Below are 21,242 nucleotides of genomic sequence, written 5' to 3'. Positions count from 1 at the left end.
AATTTTCCAAACTTTTATGCTGTGCTTCCTCTTGAATGCTTTGCTCCTTAGAAATTTCTTCCACCAGATACCCTAAATCATCTCTCTCAAGTTCAAAGTTCCATAGATCTCTAGGGCAGGGGCAAAATGCCACCACTCTCTTTGCTAAAGCCTAACGAGAGTCACTTCTGCTCTAGTTCCCAACAGGTTCCTCATCTCCATCTGACAGTCTGGACTTTATTGTCCATATCACTATCAGCATTTTGGTCAAAGCCATTCAACATGTTTCTAGAAAGTTCCAAACGTTCCCACATCTTTTTGTCTTCTGAGCCCTACAAGTCTCTCAGAACTTCCAAACTTTTCCACATTTTCTTTTCTTCCTCTGAGCCCTCCAAACTGTTCCAACCTCTGCCTGTTACCCAATTCCAAAGTTGCTTCCAGATTTTCAGGTATCTTTACAGCAGCACCCCACTTCTGGTACCAACTTACTGTATTAGTCCATTCTCGTGCTGCTAATAAAGACCTACCCAAGACGGGGTAATTTATAAAGGAAAAGGGTTTAACTGACTCACAGTTTGGCATGGTTGGAGAGGGCTCAGTAAACTTACAATCATGGCAGAGGGGGAAGCAAACACATCCTTCTTCACATGGTGGCAGGTGGAAGAAGTATGAGCAAAAGGGGGAAAAGCCACTTACAAAACCATCAGATCTCATGAGAACTAACTCACTATCACGAGAACAGCAGCAGGGGGTAACTGCCCCCTATGATGCAATTACCTCCCACAAAGTCCCTCCCATAACATGTGGGGATCATTGGAATGACTCAAGACGAGATTTGGGTGGGAACACAGCTAAACTATATCAACAATCAAATCAATAATAGCTTAAAGATGAACCCTGAAAAGGTCCCTTATTTCTGTCACATGAAGTCCATACTTTGCTGCTGGCCTTGTCTATATATCTAGCACAGTGTCACTATTAAGGATATGTACTTTGAAATCAGAATATCTAATTACGAAACTTGGTTTCACAACTTACTAGTTGTATCATCTCAGGCAAATCTGTCTGTCTCTGCCTCCCGTTTCTCTTCTGTTTCTTTCTTTCTCTCTTTCCCTCTCTCCCCCACACCCTTTTATCTCTACATTATAGCAATTATATCACGTTTTATGTAATAACATGATATATTATAATATATATTATAGCAACTATCCATAGTCACAATTCTATGCCCCCTTACTCTATTTTTCCCCACGTACCACACTTATTATATGTTTACTTATATGTGTGTTTCCCTAGCACATTAGACTCTTTCAATATAAATGAATTAATGAATTATTCTAAAGGTAATAACCAATTGAAACCCACAAGAAAAAAAAATAAGGTGGTATAAACAGTAGAAATACAAAATTTTCATTATTTACTATATATGACTGTGCTCCTGGAAAACAAACACTTAAAAAAAAGGCAGAAACAATTTTTTTAAATCCTTCAATAACATATTAGAATATGTCAAATTAAATTGTGTACCTAAGAATAAGCTTTAAAACCCATAGGCTCCATACAAAGTTTAAACTTGCTTTTAAAATCTTTAAAATGTTTATTTAAACATTATTTAAATTAAACTACATTTTATTTATATATTACATATTTAATTTAATATTATTAAATTATCATTTAAAACAGAATCTGCTCTGTTGTTAGTTTTCATGTTAAATAGCTGTTTGATACTGCAAAGAATTACTTTATTATAATGACATCGGTCAAGCTGCTTCTGGAAAACCATGTTAGCTTATTAGAGTCATGAAGATGTTAAACATGTAGAAGAGAGAAATAAAGATGACTAAAGGAAAATAAGAAAACAAAGTACTGTGTGAGATAAAAGACCTGAAAAAAACAAAAGACACTTCCCTTCTGAATACAAGAACTTACTATGGTAAAGACAGCAAGTACCTTATGAATTAATAACCATATTAATGTAATTCCAAACAAAATGCCAGTTGAATCCTGAAAAAATTATACTTAAATTCACCTGAAAAAATAAACATGAAGGAACAGTTTTCTAATAGATATTATTTTGAAATAAGTAGCTCTTATTTAGAATTGATACATCTGGAATAATTCTCATCTTTCTGATTCTTTATCCTGGATCATGTTAAATGTCCTATGGCCAGAAACAAGGAAAAGAAATAAAAGACATCCAGATTGAAAAGAAAAAAGTAACATTATATTTGCTGGAAGATGACATGACATTGCATATAGAAAGCTCTAAAGATTCCACAAAAAAACTGTTAGCATTAATAAACAAATTCAGCAAAGTTGCAGGATACAAAGTCAAGTGCATTTATATACACTAACAACAATCTGAAAAGGAAATTAAGAAAATAATCCCAATTACAACAGCATCAAAAAGAATACCTAGTAATAAACTTAACCAAGGAGGAGGAAGACTTGTACTCCGAAAATTACAAAACGTTTAATTAGAAAAATAAATGGAAAGACATGCCATGTTTATGGACTGAAAGAGCATTGTTAAAATGTTCATACTACCCAATGCGATCTACAAATTCAATGTAATCTGGAAAGCAAACAGCAACTTTTTTCTTTCAGAAACAGAAAGAACAATCCTAAAATTTAGATAGAACCACAAAGAATGCCAAATAGCCAAAACAATCTTGAGAAAAAAGAATAAAAGGTGGAGGTCTCACACTTCCTGGTTTCAAAACATATTACAAAGCTACAGTAATCAAACAATATGGCACTGGCATAAAGACAGACATATAGACCAATGGAATAGAGAAAAGAAAACCCAAAATAAACACATGCATATAAGGTCAAATCCTCTCTTACAAGGATGCCAAGACTATGCAATGGGGTAAAACAGTATTCAACAAAAGGTGCTGAGAAAAACTGGATGGCAGCACGCAAAAGAATGAAATTGGATGTTATCCTACATACACAAAACATTCAGCTTTAATTTATTAAATACTTGAATATTAATTAAATACTTAAATGCAAGGCCTGAAACTATAAAACTCTCATGGAAAAACACAGGTCAAAACATTCATAATATTGGTCTTGGCAATTATTACTTGGATATGACATTAAAAGCACAGGCAACAAAAGCAAAAATAGACAACTGAAATTCCATTACTAAAAAGCTTCTGCACAGCACAAGAAACAGAATTAAAAGACAATCTATGGAATGTAAGAAAATATTTGCAAACCATATATCTGATGAGGGGTTATTAGGCACTCCTACAATGCAACAGCAAAACGAAACCCACCAAATAACTGGATTCAAAAATGAGCAAAGGGCTGGGCGCAGTGGCTCATGTCTGTAATCCCAGCACTTTTGGAGGCCCAGGTGGGTGGATCACCTGAGGTCAGGAGTTTGAGACCAGCCTGGCCAACATGGCAAAACCCAGACTCCACTAAAAATACAAAAAATTAGCTGGGTGTAGTGGCAGGCGTCTGTAATCCCAGGTACTTTGGAGGCTGAGGTGGGAGAATTGCTTGAACCCAGGAGGTGGAAGTTGCAGTGAGCCAAGACTGTGCCACTGCACTCCAGCTTGAGCAACAGAGTGAGACTCTGTCTCAAAAAAAAAAAAAAAAAAAAAAAAAAAAGCAATGGGTGAATGGGTGATGGATATATGAAATAGCTTGATTTGATCATTTTACAACATACATATGCATCAGAATACCATGTTGTAAACTGTAAACAAACAGTATACAATTTTTGTCATTTGTACAGTAATCATACTGGGATTTTTTTTTTTTTTTAAGAGCAAAGGACTTGAACAGAAATTTCTCAAAAAAAGATATACAAATGGCCAACAGATCTATATCAAAAGATGCCAAACATCACTGTCTTCAGGGAAATGCAAATCAAAACCATGATGTCACCTCTCACCTGTTCAGATGGCCATTATAAAAAACAAAACAAAACAAAACAAAAAACAAAACAAGACAATAGCAAGTGTTGTCTAGGATATGAATACCCCCGTCCACTGTTGATGGGAATGTAAAATGGTGTAGCCACTATGGAAAACAGTACAGAAGTTCCTCTAAATATTAAAAATAGAAATGCAATATGATCCAGCAATCTCACTTGTGGGTATATACCCCAAATAACTGAAATTAGAATCTCAAAGAGATATTTGCACTCCAGAAAGCAGAATGGTCATGGCCAGAGACTGGGGGAAGGAAGAATTAGGAGTTGCTGTTCAATGTGTAAAGAATTTCAGTCACACAAGATGAAAAAATTCTAGAGTATAATGTATAACATAATGGTTATAGTTAACAATACTCTACTAAATATTTAAATTTGTTAACAGAATAGATATCATGTGACGTGTTTTTTACCACCATTGATAAAAAGAGACAAACTCTAAAATATTTGAAGAGATTTATTTTGAGCCAAATATGAATGACCAGTGGTCTGTAATACAACTCCAAGAGATCCTGAGAACATGTGCCCAAAGTGGTTGGTTTTATACATTTTAGGGAGACATAAGACGCAATCAAAACGTGTAAGGTGGGCCAGGTGTGGTGGCTTACGCCTGTAATGCCAGCACTTTGGGAGTCCAAGGTGGGTGGATCACCTGAGGCCAGGAGTATGAGACCAGCCTGGCCAACATGGTGAAACCCCACTTCTACTAAAAATACAAAAATTAGCCAGGTGTGATGGCACATGCCTATAATCCCAGCTATGTGGGAGGCTGAGGCAGGAGAATCATGTGAACCCAGGAGGCGGAGCGTGCAGTGAGCCAGGATGGTGCCCCTGCACCAGCCTAGGTGACAGAGCAAAACTCTGTCTCAAAAAAAAAAAAAAAAAAAAAAAAAAAAAAAAACAAAAAACAAAAAACGGGTAGTGGAGACCAAGGTTTTCTCATGCAGATGAAGCCTCCAGGTAGCGGACTTCAGAGCTTTTGTCAGACCTATAAAGTGCCAGACTCAGTTAATTCTCTCCTGGATCAGGAAAAAGACCTGGAAAGGAAAATGAATCCTCTATAGAATACAGATTTCCCCCACAAGAGACAGCTTTGCAGGATCATTTCAAAATATATCAAAGAAATATACTTGGGATAAAATACTTCTATTTCTTTCAGGGCCTGCTATCTGTCATGTGATGCTATACTAGAGTCAGGCTGGAATTTGGTGTCTTATTGCTATAAAAAGTCTGTTCACTAGTCTTAAGATCTCTGTTTAAATGTTAATGTTGGTCAGCTGAGCCTGAATTCCAAAGGGAGGAGGGTATAATGAGGATGTTGGAGTCTCATTATGATGGTAACATCATGGCCTGAAGTAGTTTTTCAGGTTAACTTTGGAATGCCCTTGGCTGAGGAGAGCCTCCATCAGTCGGTTGGGGGGCTTAGAATTTTATTTTTCAGTTACACCACAGTAATTTTTAAAATGTCCTATAGCCAAGAGAAAAATGTAAGCTTAGACTATGAAAAATAAACAAGGTTTCTCATGCCATTGTTATGGGTATTTCACTCTCAAATCTTCCCATTTCCATTCTATTTTAAACACAGAGAAGTGAGAACACACATCTACATTACATGTAAAAGTGTTTTAAAGTCAATTTCAAATTAACTTTTAATTTCATGTGTGGTGTCATTCAAAATACATAATTTCTAAACTCCATTTCATATGGTAGAAACAATAAATGAAATTAACGGTACTTCAGTTGTTCATGAAAGGAGTCAAACTCTGTAAAATATTTGAAGAGATTTATTCTGAGCCAAATACGAGTGACCAATGGCCCATGACAGAGCCCTCAGGAAACCCAAGAACATATACCTAAGGTGGTCAGGGTACAGCCTAGTTTTATACATTTTAGGGAGACCTGAGGCATCAATCAAATACATTTAAGATTTACAATGGTTTGATCTAGAAGGGTGGGACAGCTCGAAGCAGGGTGGTAGTGGGGGGCGGGGGGGCGGTGGAGGTGGTGGCTTCCAGGTTAGAGGTAGATTTTAAAAATTTTTCTGATTGGCAATTGGTTTAGAGATATCATCAATAGAAAGGAACGTCTGGGTTCTGATAAGGGGTTACGGAGACCAAGGTTTTATGATGCAGATGAAACCTCCAGGTAGTAGGCTTCTCTTCAGATGTAAATGTTTCAGATGTTTCTCTTGAGCCGTAAGATCTGTACTGATGTTAATACGAGTCAGCTTTCCCTGAATTCCAAAAGGGAAGAGGGCGTAGTTCCACCTCCGCTTCCATCATGGCCTGCGTTTTTCAGGGTAACTTCGGAATGCCTTTGGCCCAGTGGAGGGGTTCATTTAGATGGTTGGGAGGCCTTGGAACTTTATTTTTTGATTTACACAGTAATCTATGGCTAACATTCCAACTTCTCTTAAGTTGTCAATTACTGTGTCAAACTACTGGAGTACCAGGAAATACTACATTAAACTATCAGAGTATCTTGAAACCCACTGGCTAATCTTTAAGAAGATAAGAAATTGGCTTAAGTAATTATAACATAAAATTAGAAAAAACTTTTCTAAAACCACAGAAGCAGCATCCAACTTTGAATTTTTGAAGAAATATTAAAGCCCTGATCAGTAACACAGAAATACAAATGAAATATCTAATAATCCTATTGATTTCTAGTTATTTCAAAACAAATGAAAAAATGATTAAAACAGCAATATTCGTATTTTTTTCAGAAATGAGAATGAAGAAAACAACCCTTCAAATACTTCACCTGATAAAAATAACTTGAGTCTATTTATTTGTTTGGCTGTATTTTAGTAAGTGTTCTTGATTAATGCTTAAGATAAGTATCACTTATATTTACACACATTGTTACTGAATGGCCTTTGAACTTGGGTTCCACAAAGCCAAGAAGAAATTCCCTTGCTCAAACTATCTAAACAAAAAAAGAAGCCAAGCACAGTGGCTCACACCTGTAGTCCCAGCACTTTAGGAAGCTGAGGCAGGTGGACTGCTTCAGCCCAGGAGTTTCAGACTAGCCTGGGCAACATGGTGAGACCTCAACTGTAGAAAAATTAAAAATAAGCTGGGTATGATGGTGTGAGCCTGTAGTCCCAGCTCTACTCAGGAGGCTTAAACGGGAGGACTGACTGAGCCCGGGCGGTGGAGGCTGCAGTGAGCTGTGGCTGTGTCACTGCACTCCAGCCTGGGTGACAGAGTGAGACTCTATCTAAAAAAACAAAAAAAGAAAAGGAAAAGGAAAAAAAAAAAAAGGAAGAAACCATGGCCCTCGCTCCCTAAAAAAAAGTCTTACTCTAGAGCTGGGCATGGTGTTGGAAGCCTGTAGTCGCAGATATGTGGGGGACTGAGGTGAGAGTTCGATCCAACCTAGGCAACACAGTGAGACCTCAACTTTAAGATAAAAAGAAAAAATGTCTACCCTAATGCTGTGTTTCCCAACTCTGTTTTCCTAGCACCTCTCCCCAAGAAATTTTAATACCACAGATATCTGCATGTTTATGTATTATGCATATATACATACATATATCTGTGCTTTATACATAAAAAGAATTAAGAATTTTTTCATCCCAAAGAACCAGTTCCACTCCTTTCTTATTTTAAAGGAGTATTTGAGAAAACATTCTCTAGTGCAAATGGATTGTGTCCAGGTAATCAGGGAAGGAGGGCTTAACCTGAGCTTCCTGACCTATAAACCTGTTGGGTCTCCTTTTCTTACCTGGATCCAGCTCTTTTAAGAGCCAGGTTTACTCACGTGGTTCTGATGGAAGGCCCAAAATAAGGAATGTACCCATAACTCAGGACTGAATTTCTAGTGAAAATCCTCTGGAGTATATCCCCCCCACCCCCCGCCTACTAAAAATTATGGCAGCATCCCTACAGTTTCTATATGTAAAGTATTATAGTAGACTCAAAAAACGTTTCTGGAGTAAGGACAGAAAAAGGAAAAATAGAGCATGGTGTAGATTTTCAGGGAAGTGAAGAATACAATGGGCAAAAATTTTTCTGTTTTTATCATGCCCACCAACAAGAACAATGACATATTGTTTAAAATAGTTTTAGCTGACACAGTGGCTCATGTTTGTAATCCCAGAACATTGGGAGGCCAAGGCCTCACTTGAGGCCAGGAGTTTGAGACCAGCTTGGGCAACACGAGACTCAGTCTTTACAAAAAAAAACTAAAAAATTAGCTGGGTGTGGTGATGCACACCTGTTAATCCCAGCTAGTAGTGAGGCTGAGGCAGGAGGATCGCTTGAGCCCAGGAGTTGGGGCTGCAGTGAGCTATGATCACATCACTATACTCCAGCCTGGGTGACAGGGTGAGATCTTGTCTCTAAAAGAAAAAAAAAAAAATCCCAAAAAAGAAAAAAGTTAAATAAAATAGTTCTAATTTTGGACGTTTTTAATCTCTCAACTTTCTGTTCTCTCACCAGACCTGATTTAAAGATAATTTTTTTTAGCAGCTCCTGATCTGTTCTTGAGGTTACATAGGCATAAACCATAGCTGTATAAAACTCATGAAAATGAGTTCCTAAAATCAAAACAAAACTATTCTTCCCATAAACTCAATTTTTACATATATCGTACCTCTCCCTTATCCCTTGTAATCTACCAATCATGTTTTAAGTCCTATCCACCCTAAAATCTCATGCAGTCACCCTTTCCTTCCCTTTGCACGTAACTCAAATATGGCTATCACAGCAGTAATATGTCTTCTTTCCAGCAGGGCTTCTCTCCCATCTGCCTGTGTACACTGAATCTTCCTACAGCTATACTCTGACCATGTTACTAACCTGTAAAAACAAACGCAATCCCACTGTTTTACAGGGTAAAATCTAAACCTTTGGGCTAGTTTTTTTTTTTTTCTTTTTTTTCTTTTTTTTGAGATGGAGTTTTGCTCTGTCACCCAGGCTAGAGTGCAGTGGCGTGATCTTGGCTCACTGCAACCTCCGTCTCCCAGGTTCAAGTGATTCTCCTGCCTCAACCTCTCAAGTAGCTGGGAATACAGGTGTGTGCCACCAAGCCAGGCTGATCTTGAACTCCTGACCTCTGCTGATCTGCCTGCCTCGGCCTCCCAAAGTGCTGGGATTACAGGCATGAGCTACTGCGCCCGGCTGCTTTGGGCTAGTATTTAAGGCTCTCCATAAACTATCATCAGTTTTCCACTTCTTATTTCCCACCATGCTCACACAGAGCATACTACTCTATAGACAAATCAAACTACTACTTCCAAACAGGCCTAGTACTTTCATACTACCTTTGCTTTTATACTATCCTCATGTGGAATACCCTCCATTCTCTTATTCTACTAGCAAAATCCTAGCCAGTCTTGAAGGCTCATCTGAAGTTTTACTTCCTTAACCGTCCCAAGGGAAATGGAACTCACAGCTTCTATGGAACCCACCAAGTACAAGTTAGGATATATCAGCCACTCTGCACTATGTGTATCCTTTCATATAGCATCCTACCTAGATATTCCCAGCCCAGAGTAGTTCAGAGTAAATAGTCAAGGGCGGATCTTCAGTGACCCATGAATTAAGTCTTTCTAGTCACAGCCATCACCATTCCTTACTGCCAGCACCACCACCTACATATGCACACACACTCTGCTCAATGGGTTCTCCGTAGTTAGGCTGCTACTTACATAAACATTCTAGTTTTCATATTGGATAACAAGTTACTGGAAGGCAGGAACCATAACTCTGTATCTTCCTTCTAACTAAATTAAGTGCTAAATAAACATCCTTGAAGCCAAATCACTGGTCATAAACAGAGGACTGAGAATAAGAAATACATTGCAGATAAACAAAACAAAAAGTCCTTTGTCAGTTGCTTATTTTGGAGCATTATTACCTTTCAATGTGTAAATATTCAATCTCTCCAGTTCAGTCAGCCTCAAGTCATAGTATGATTCTAATATATTTAAGAGTGGCTAAGCAATCCATGACTAACCTTTGAAGAATAATTATCATGAATGATGGTAACAACTACTAACAACTACTCTATTCATGATGGCAATAAACACAAGGCAGCATTGAATAAGCACATGGTGGCAAGGGATCCACAAAAACACTCAAGGGAGATGGAAAAAGGCACCAGATAAATCATATTCCCAATGTTTCGCCACTCTATGATGAAAGATAAGGAGGCAGAAAGCACCTCTACTACCTCTCAGGAAAGAAAAAACTAATGTCAAAGGCTGGCAGGAGAGAATACTCCATAACATTTAACTTCGGAGGTCCGTGAGAAAACAGTGGAATAAGGTCTTATTGGTACTTTTTCGCACTTTTAAAATTTAGCTTTACAATTTAATGCATGTTGCTCTCATGGAAACAAAGCATAACACCCTATTTTCTCACTACAAGTTTCTCTGTTTATCAATCTCAGTAGTTTTCATTGTGTTGGAAAAGGAATCAGTTTCCCCATTTAGAAGAGTTTTTCCTGTGAGTTGCTACCTAATGAATCACTGTTATCTATCTGCATTTGTATCATATTATAATAACTAGTGCTGCAAACAATACCACAAATGAGTATAAGTAACTTTTAAATTCTGACTTTAAGTCACAAAAACAAAAGATCCCAGATCTATAACTTATTTATATAACACCTTATCAGAACTTGAAAATAAAGCTCCAAAGAATATATATATATAAGTTCTATTCTACTAGCAAGCTCTGCCATAGCTCTCATCTTGATCCATTTTTAATTTTTTTTTTCCAAATAAGTCTCAAGAATTGGCAGTGTTCTAGCCGAATCAGCCACAGACCACAGGAACAAACCCGTAATCTGACAAATACACGTTTATTGACCCACTGCAATGAGGAAAACCACACGCCAGAGAAATCTTAGGGCATCTCACCAAAAGAAAAGAGTTTTTGTAATACTTTGAATAAAATGGAATTGAGGTGAAATTTAAATGAAGTGGTGTTTTGATAGGCTTAGAGCAAAGGAGAGCTGTACGTAAAGGGGCAGACTTCAGGATTGGATTACAAAGCGAACCCAAGGTTCTTTTTCCTTATAAGCAACAAAGTTACGATGGATGTGAACACTGTGTCTCTTACCTGAAGCTCTGCCATCTGGGGTGTAAATCAAGACTGCTTCTCTATGTTAAAGTGACTTAGATTCTCCAGGAAAGCGTGGAATGTTTAACTCTTGCTGATACAGGTTGAATTTCCCTAATTCAAAAATCTGATACACACAATGCTCCAAAATCCAAAACTTTTTGAGCACTGATGTGACGCAAATGAACTAAATTCTGCAATCAAAAAACAGAGTGGCTGAATGGATAAGAAAATACGGCCCAATGATCTGTTGCCTACAAGAAACACACTTCACCTATGAAGATACACAGACTAAAATAAAGGGATGGAAAAAGATATTCCATGCCAATGGAAACAAGAAAAGAACAGGAGTAGCTATATCAGAAAAAATAGATTTCAAAACAGAAACTGTAAGAAGAGCTAAGAAGGTCACTACATATATATATCCTCTCTCTCTATAGATATATGTGTATATATATGTATACATACACACACATCTATATACATCCTCTTGCTGAATTGATCCCTTTATACATATAATATATGTTATATATATTTGTATATTAAATTTTTGTAGAGCATTCAGACAAGAGCAAGAAATAAACGAGTATCCAAATTGGAAAGGAAGCAATCAAATTATCCTTGTTTGCAGATTATATGATCCTATATTGGAAAAATCTAAAGAGTCCACCAAAAAACTACTAAACTGATAAATTCAGTAAAGCTGCAGGATCCAAAATAAATATACAAAAATTAGTATCATTTTTTATGCCAAAAGTGAACAATCTGAAAATCAAGAAAGAAATTCCATTTACAATAGCTACAAATAAAATAAAATAAAATAAAATACCTAGGAATTAACCAAAAAAATGAAAGATCTCTACAATGAAAACATAAAACACTGATGTAAGAAATTGAAGAAGTCACACACAAAAAATGGAAAGATACTCCCTGTTCATGGACTGGAAGAATCAATACTGTTAAAATGTCCATACTACCCAAAAGAATCTAAGGATTTAATGCAATTCCTATCAAAATACGAATGACATTCTTCACAAAAATAGAAAAAACTATCCTAAAATTTTTAGGGACCCACAAAAGACCCAAAATAGTCAAAGCTATCCTAAGAAAAAAAAAAAGAAACTGTAGGAATCACATTACCTGACTTCAAATTATACTACAGAGCTATGGTAACCAAAACAGCATGCTGCTGGAAAAACAGACCCATAGATCAGTGAACAGCATGGAGAACCCAGAAATAAATCCAGACATGTACAGTGAATGCATTTTCAACAAAAATACCAAGAACATACACTGGGGAAAGGACAGTCTCTTCAATAAATGGTGCTGAGAAAACTGGATATCCATATGCAGAAGACTGAAACTAGACCCCCTTCCTTTTACCATATACAAAAATCAAATTAACATGGATTAAAGACATAAATCTAAGACCTCAAACTATGGAACTACTACAAGAAAACATTGGGGAAAATCTCCATGACACTGGTGTGGGCAAAGATTTCTTGAGCAATATCCTACAGGCACTGGCAACCAAAGCAAAAATGGACAAATGGGATCATATCAAATTAAAAAGCTTCTGCATAGCAAAACAATCAACAAAGAGAAGAGACAACCCCATGAATGGCAGAAAATATCTGCAAGCTACTCATCTGATAAGGGATTAACAACCAGATTATATAAGGAGCTCAAACAACTCCACTGGGGAAAAAAACCCTAATAATTCAATTTAAAAATGGGCAAAAGATCTGAACAGACATTTCTTCAAAGACATAAAAATGGCAAACAGGTACATGAAAAGGTGCTCAACATCACTGATCATCAGAGAAATGCCAATCAAAACTATACCATGAGATATTATCTCCCCTTATTCAAAATGCCTTTTATCAAAAAGATAGGCAATAAATGCTGGTGAGAATGTGGAGAAAGGGGAACCCTCCTACACTGTCAGTAGGAATATAAATTAACACGACTACTACGGAGAACAGTTTGGAGGTTCCTCCAAAAACTAAAAATAGAACTACCATACAATCATGCAGTTCCACTCCTAGATATATACCCAAAAGAAAGGAAATACGTGTATCAAAGAGAGATCTGCACTCCCATGTTTACTGCAGCACTATTCACAATAACCAAGACTTGGAAGCAACCTAAGTGTCCATCAACAGATGAATTAATAAAGAAATGTGGTACATATATACAATGGAGTACTATTCAGCCATTAAAAGTAATGAGATCCTGTCATTTGCAACAACATGGATGGAACTGGAAGTCATGCTGTTAAGTGAAATAAGCCAGGCACGGAAAGACAAACATCACATGTTCTCATTTATCTATGGGAATTAAAACTCAAAACAATTGAACTTAAGGAGATAGAGAGTAGAAGGATGGTACCATAGGCTGGGAAGCTTACAGGGCTTGGTGGGGGTAGATGGGATTTGGAGATGGTTAATTGGTACAAAAAATTAGAAAGAATGAATAAGCCCTAGTATTTGCAAGCACAACAGGGTGACTTTAGTAAAAAAAAAAAAAAAAAAATCCAATCATACATTTTAAAATAACTAGAAGAGTATAACTGGTCTGTTTGAAACACAAAGGATAAATACTTGAGATGATGGATATCCATTTCCCCTGGTGTGATTATTATGCATTGCATGTCTGTACCAAAATAGCTCATGTAACCCAGAAATATATATGCCTACTATGTACCTACGAAAATTAAAAATGGCTCACATCTGCAATCCCAGCACTTCGGGAGGCCCAGGCAGGCGGATCACTTGATGCCAGGAGTTCGAGGCCATCCTGGCCAACATGATGAAACCTTGTCTCTACTAAAAATACAAAAATTAGCCAGGCATGGTGGTGCATGCCTGTAGTTCCAGCTATTTATGAAGATTGCTTGAACCCAGAGGCAGAGGTTGCAGTGAGCCAAGATCACACCACTGCCTGGATGACAGAGCAAGACTCTATCTCAAAACAATAAAAAATTAAAATTAAAATTAAAAATAAATTAGGCCAGGTGCGGTGGCTCACGCTTGTAATCCCAGCACTTTGGGAGGCAGAGGCAGGTGGATCACCTGAGGTCAGGAATTCAAGACCAGCCTGACCAACACAGCGAAACCCCGTCTCTACTAAAAATACAAAAATTAGCTGGGCATGGTGGTGCGTCCCTGTAATCCCAGCTACTCGGGCAGCTGAGGCAGGAGAATCACTTGAACCTGGGAAGCAGACGTTGCAGTAAGCTGAGATCGTGCCACTGCACTCCAGCCTGGGCAACAGAGCAAGACTCCATCACAAATAAAAAAAAATTAAAATATTTTTTAAATTTTTTAAATTTAAAGCTGCATAAATAAGGTGAGAAGCAACAGTCAGACACCTTGGAGTAACTTCACATTTAAACAATTTGGTCAAAATGTCTGGGCAAGTTTTTATTTTGGTTCAGGTTCAAATTGCTTATCAGTTGTAAAAAAAGAAAAAAGTAACAAACTCTAGATAGAAATTCTTAAAATCCAACATGTTGCTCTAGACTATTTCAGACTTAATTTTTGTTTCCAAAAAATGGAAGACTGGCCATCAAAACTCTAATTTAGGCCAGACACAGTGGCTCATGCTTGTAATCCTAGCAGTTTGGAAGGCCGAGGCGAGAGGTCGCTTGAGACCAGGTATTCAAGAACAACCTGGGCAATATAGTGAGACCCTGTCTCTACAAAAAACAAAAATTAGCTGGGTGTCGTGGCACACGCCTGCAGTCCTAGCTACTTGGGAGGCTGAAGTAGAAGGACAGCAAGAGCCCAGGAGATCAAGACTGCAGTGAGCCAAGATCGTACCATTGCACTCCCGCCTGGGCTACAGTGAGACTGTCTCTTAAACACACACACACCCCTCTGCCTTAGAAAAATGTGAGCATAACACCACTCGTGAAGTAGTTCCCTCCTCCATACCCCAAATAAAACCGGAGTCTACTCAGTTCTCTAGAGGTATCTATCAATTCACCAAAGAATATATTACATGATGCTACAGCAAGGCAATCAGCAAAATCTGGACTGAGGAGAACTTTACAGGATAAATGATTGAGCTACTTCAACAGAAAATTACAAGGAAAAAAGATAAAAAGAAATTAAGTGGGAACCTATAGATATAATGTAGCAACTATTTGCTAAGTGTAGGTCTTATTAATAAAGAACTGTAATGTTGTTAATGGTTTTAGTTACGTATCTTTAATAAGGCATATGTTTAAATTGGATAGTTCAGCAATTTCAAGTGTATAATTCAATGGTGTTTTTAGTAAATTTACCAAACTGTACAACCATCACTAGATTATTCCGATAAGAACCTTCACGTCCAATAATTGTTAGTCTACCCCATCCCCAGCTCACCAGATTAACTTTCTGACACCACAGATTTGCCTTTTCTGAACCTTTCACATGGAATCATACAGTATGTAGTTTTGTGTGTCTAGCTCCTTTCATTTAGCACGTTTTGGTCACCTATGTTACAGCGTGTTATCAGCAACTTGTTTTTATTGTTGAATAGTATTCAATTGTATGAACACAACATATTCATTCACCAGTTGATGAGCAGTTAGATTGTTTCCAATTTTGAGACATACTGTGAATAATGCTACTATAAACATTTGTGCATGACAATCATCGTGTCGGCAGTAGAATTGCTGGGTCATTATGGCAAATTTATGTTTAACACTTTAAGGAAGTGACAAACTGTTTTCTAAAGTGGTTGCACCATTTTACATTTCCACCAGCTGTGTATGAGGGTTCCTGTTTGTGATTATACTTTGAGTATTTATACTTTAGGCATATATACAGAAATACTATGGGCTGAAATTTTATGATTGAGGGATCAAAATAACTGGTGGTGGGGGGAAATGGGTAGCTGTAATAGATGAAACATATTTATGGTGATAACCTTTGTTTTCTCTGGGTGGCAGAATATGAATGATTTCTTTTTCCTTTTGTAGAGTTGTATATTCTACTTTTAATACATTGATCAATATATACATGGCAGTGTTCAAGACTGACAGTGCAACAACTTGAACATTTCATGAACAGAAAATAATTGACTTGAACAGTAAGCTTTTTCAAGTTTTTAATTTTTTAAGGAAATTTTAAGATGTACAGAATGAGTACTATGTGCCAGGCCCTAGGCTCAGTGCTGGGGGCACAAATTTGATTAAAACTTAGAAACCAAGAAAGGCAAGTCTAGAATGACAATATAGCTATGGTCAGTGCTACAGCAGAGCTATTCACTCAGGAGTCATCTTAATTAGACCCAGAGTCAGGGAAGGCTTCCTGAAAGAGAAGGTACTTAAGTGATTTGAGGGAATGATGTATACACAAAATACTTCTCATTAGAACCACTTCATTAAGTAACACAGTCACTTCTTATTGATTAAAAATGAAGGCCCTGCTTTAAATGCCAAATTTCTTTTTGTAGCTAATATTTCAACAACTTCAAATATCCTTCTTAAATTTCTTATAAATTGAAGAGTAGGAGATTCAGAAAAAAGATAAACATCTTGTCTTGTGATGTTTAGAATATAATGACTACATAAAATCTGTAAATATGTATAACTGGAAAATTTTTTTAATTCATTTCATTTCTGGGTGGTTTGATCACAGTCAATCAGCACATCCTTAAATTTTCATTTTAATATCACTTCTAAAAAGTTTATCGATGCTGTAAATAAGGGGTGAGAAAACTATAGGGAAAGAGGGAGAACTGAATACAGAGACCATACATGACCTACAAAGTCTAAAGTATTGGCTATTTAGCCTTTTTTTTTTTTAACAGAAAAAGTTTTTCCACTCTTGCAAAGTCTCTGAATGGATTTCTGTTCATACTGGAGCTAAAACTTGTTTCACCAATAAACTCTTATTATCAGCTTGTAAAGGAAGAAGTCATCAGAAAGGCACTAACTGCTGTGGAACTCGGTCTAGACACTAGCACAATTATAGACTTGCTTATGGTGGGAAGGAGAAAGAGTGGGAAGGGGTTTCTAAGAGACAGTAAACAAAGAGTGAGTAATTAGCTAAGAAAAACGTGGGTTTTGAGGGAAGTAGGAGGAATTCAAAGAACATAGTTGAAGCAGACAAAAAATACGCAGCAGCCTTAAGGGGCTTTACAATAAGCTACTCAATTTGGTAGACAACTGCTGGGATATCAATGAAATACAGGATGTGGAAGCTAGATCTCCCGAGAAAAATTGAGACTCAAGAGACATGAAGCTATTTGCCCAAGTTCACAGAGCAAGGGAGTGGGAGACAAACTGAACTACAACTACCCAAATTTCAATTCTGTTTTTTTCCACTGCATCACACTGACACCACAAGACGTTAGCCTGGAAATAAACCACTATCAGCTTGTCACAAGTTAGCTCAACTGAGTTCAGAAAGAACAAAGTCTTTTCAGGAGTTCCCCTTCCTCCCCCAATTATCAGTTACTTTTCAGGGAAGAACTGAGCAAGGTGTGTGTATGCATAACTTGAAGAAGTGGAGGAAAGGGCATGCAAACAGCTCTATTTATCCCAGAAGATGTTGGGGAAAACAAGAGAATGTTGACCAAACATCATTAAAATAAGCCTTAAGATATCCCATGGCTTTCTAGCAGTAAGAAAAAATGAATTTCAAACAATTTACCTGGTTCCAATTTTATTACTTTAATTGCTGCTAATTCACCAGTGTTAACATTCCGTGCCTAAAAGAAAAAGGAAAAAAGGATTATTGTGAAGAAAGCTTTCATAAAAAGTGTATAAAATTTCAGTTTAGCTTACTGTTTGTTTTCAGTTATATAAAAATATTTTAAAAGAAATGCAAATGTAATTTATATTTACAAAACAAATAGTTTATCCTTCACAATAAATTTCAACATTTATGTATAAATTTAATATTGGCAAAACTAATAGCTAATATACACTTAGATGTTAGTATGGATGTGCCAGGCACTATTCTAAATGTTTTAATATTAATTCATTTAATCCTCACAACAACCTTATAAAATAGGTACTGACATTATTCTCATTTAGCAAGTGAGGAAACTAAAGGACATAGAACTCAAAAGAACTTAACAAGGTCATATAGCCAGTGAGTCGACAGTGCTGGGATTCAAACCCAGGCAGTCTAACTCCACAGTCTGAGCCTTTAAGTATCACACTGTATTGCTATTCATTCAAAGGCTAGTTGAACTAATTAACTAGCCTTACATTTTTTCATTTAAAAGCTTTAGGATATGAAAGGCTAACACAATTGTGTATGTAATTATGAAAACAGGCCCCCTGCATCTTTTTAAACACACCTGATGGTACAGTCAAATACATGTAGTTCAACACAAAACCTATTTTTGTAAGCCACATATTAAAAATCACTTTAAAAAATCAAATTATAGATTCCTGGCATTTACAACTGTATAATTATGTATGTAAGTACACATAATTATATTATGCGTATTTATATGTACATATAACACAATATATATGTATTACATATTACATATAATACACATATAAATAAGCAGAAACTATATTAAAATGGCAGTAAGTCTTTGTCAATTTAAAATGTTTTATAACTGGATCAGAACTTTCAATTTGATATTTTAAACTGTTAACTACAAATAAATTAATTTTCATACCACCAATGAAGAACAATACATGCCATTCCCTGATCACAGAAAGATCCATTCATGTGACCAGATTTATTCCTAGTTGCAACACTGTCTTATTAATGGATTGGTGAAAATCAGTGAATCACCTGACAAGCGATGATAACACCATTAATAGCGGAATTCTTCTAAGAATACTAGGGTGCTAAAAATACCAGCCAAGGATCTAAGATATGAGACACAGCCATTGCTGAAAATATAAAATTTAACCATTTAACTTTAAGAAGAACAAAGATATTAAGAGATCTCATACAAACTAATAAAATTTGCAGGGAAAATTCATTTAAAAATTGTTCCTTCAAACAAAATCCCCATAACTAATAAACACTCAAGGCAGTACAAAAGAGATTTGAAGACTTATTTCAAATTAAACTTAATTTCCATAAAATGGGATAGATGTTTCAAATAGTGCTGGACACTTGTTCTTTTCTCTAGGAAGAAAAGATATATAAATGATGAAATAGAAATAAAACCAGAATATCATTCTGGGAGCATTCTGTAAAGGAGGCAGAGTGTATCTGAAAAATATTCAGGTATAATAGTCATAAAGCTTTTCAAGCACCATCACAACTACTTGCCTCTCCTCACACTTTGATGTCTTTTCTCTGGTAGGCTTCTCCTTTAGCATCTCCCCCAAATAAGACAGCTGCCACCATTTAAAAATCATGCTATGGTTTTTTACTTAGTGAGAAGAAATTCAGAGTATGGGTGATTCTACTATGGAAGAGCAGACAAATGTGAACTCAGAAAGCTAGGATGATTATAGCTGAGATTTTTGTTACCATTGACCACAGGAGGGCACATTCTCTATTTACAAGTTACACAGTGTTTGTCCAAAATGGTTGCTGTACACAATGTACTCTTCTAAAAATAGATTTACTAACACCAGCATATATTTAACAGAAAAATTATGACACTAACTACTGATGAGTGGTTTACCAAGGTCAATATTTCCTATAGGGTTGACTTATGAATACAATTATTTCAAGTGGTAAATCAGTCTAGAATTTCCTAAAGGCTAACAGTTTTTAAATTACAGTTTTTAGGGTTAATTAAAAAAAACACAGAGCTAAAATGATTACTGTTCTTTTGCTTTCTATGATGTTAGAAATATCTTCCAATATGTAATTTATTTGGCAATATTAAGATATTTCACAAAAAGAAGGGGAAACAGACAATTAAAAGTCCTTAAGAAACTTCACTTCTAAGCCTTTCCTTATTAAAATCCATGTTTATTAATAAAGGGTCTTTAGAGCTTTATGATTCACCAAGAATCTTGGTCTTCTGTCTAAAATAAGTCATATTTTGCTATCTCTAAATTGACAGTAGTCAAGGTTACACAAACATAAATTTAAAAATCAATATTATCTCTAACATTCTGCAACTGCTATTCCTTTTTTCAATCACCTTGAGCAGTTCATTTTTTAAAAAGGAGAGCAAGATAGAAATTATAAAATATTAGCATGTATAAAGTTAAAAATTTTGAATTCAGAATTAGTAACATAAAATTTTCACACTTGTTAAGGGCAGAAAACAGGATAAAATATTCTAAGCAGCTAGATCTAGTCTGCTGCAACACTGATCTGACCACCATTCTTCAAATGCTCCCACAGTGTTCTCATCATGCTGTTCTCAACTTATAACTCCGCAAGGGTACACATCATTGCTTTAAAGACAAAAATCCAAATTCCCTGTCAGAGTATTTAAAGCTTTCACTAAATACAGCACTTTTTATAACAGCTTTATTGGGATAGAATCCACATACCATGAAGTACACCCTTTCATGGTGTATGATTCAGTGGTGTTTAGTATATTCAGAGTTATGTAACTATACTAACTAATTTTAGAACACTTTCATCACCTCAAAAAGAAACCCCAGACCCATTACCAGTCACTCCCTATTCCTCTGCCTCTCAATCCCTGGCAACCACTACTCTACTTTCCATCTCTATGGATTTGACTATTATAAATATTTCATGTAAATGGGATCAAATGATACATGGTCCTTTGTGACTGGTTTCTTGCACTTGGTGTAATGCTTTCAGATTCATCCATGTCTCAAACTCATTTGTGTGTTATTGCCAAATAGTATTCCATTGTATGGAAATACCATATTTGGGTTGTTTCTACTTTTTAGCTGTTATGAATAACGGTGCTATAAACATCAGTGTACACATTTTTGTGTGGACCTGTTTTCAATTTTCCATTTGAATATCTTCTTTGGAGAACTGTCTATTTAATTCTTTGTCCATTTTAAATTCTTTTTAAATTGTTAACTTGTAAGAGCTCTTCACATATATTCTGGATATAAATCCCTTATCAGTCACATGATTTGCAAGTATTTTCTCCCATTCTGCATGCTTTCATTTTCTTATGGGTATCCTTTGAAACACAAAACTTTTTCATTTTGATGATGTCCAACTTAACCAATTTTTGTTTCTTGTGTTTTTAGTGTTGCAGCTAAGAAACCATTTGCCTAACCCAAGGTCACAAATACTTTTTTCCTATGATCTTTTTTTCTAAGAGTTCTAAGTTTTATAGTTTTCTTAAATTTACATCTATAATCTACTTTG

At 36.2% G+C, this 21,242-nt stretch overlaps 1 protein-coding gene across 5 annotated transcripts in view; it reads right to left on the bottom strand.

Moving 5' to 3' along the window:
- Positions 1-21,242, bottom strand: part of MAP4K3 (mitogen-activated protein kinase kinase kinase kinase 3) — a 191,195-nt gene that overhangs the window by 114,552 nt on the left and 55,401 nt on the right. For all 5 annotated transcript variants that reach the window (XR_009210009.1, XM_032177925.2, XM_032177926.2 and 2 more), the window contains one exon: positions 17,652-17,709. Coding sequence is in view for 3 of the 5 variants with exons in the window: in XM_032177925.2 (XP_032033816.1) it covers positions 17,652-17,709 (58 nt within the window). In the remaining 2 variants the exon portion in view is untranslated. Of the gene's footprint in view, positions 1-17,651; positions 17,710-21,242 lie in introns of those variants that run through there.

The sequence above is a fragment of the Hylobates moloch genome, unplaced genomic scaffold (assembly GCF_009828535.3).
Source record: "Hylobates moloch isolate HMO894 unplaced genomic scaffold, HMol_V3 SCAFFOLD_15, whole genome shotgun sequence".
In the NCBI taxonomy this organism is placed as follows: domain Eukaryota; kingdom Metazoa; phylum Chordata; class Mammalia; order Primates; family Hylobatidae; genus Hylobates; species Hylobates moloch.
This window is presented reverse-complemented; position numbering and strand designations above follow the sequence as displayed.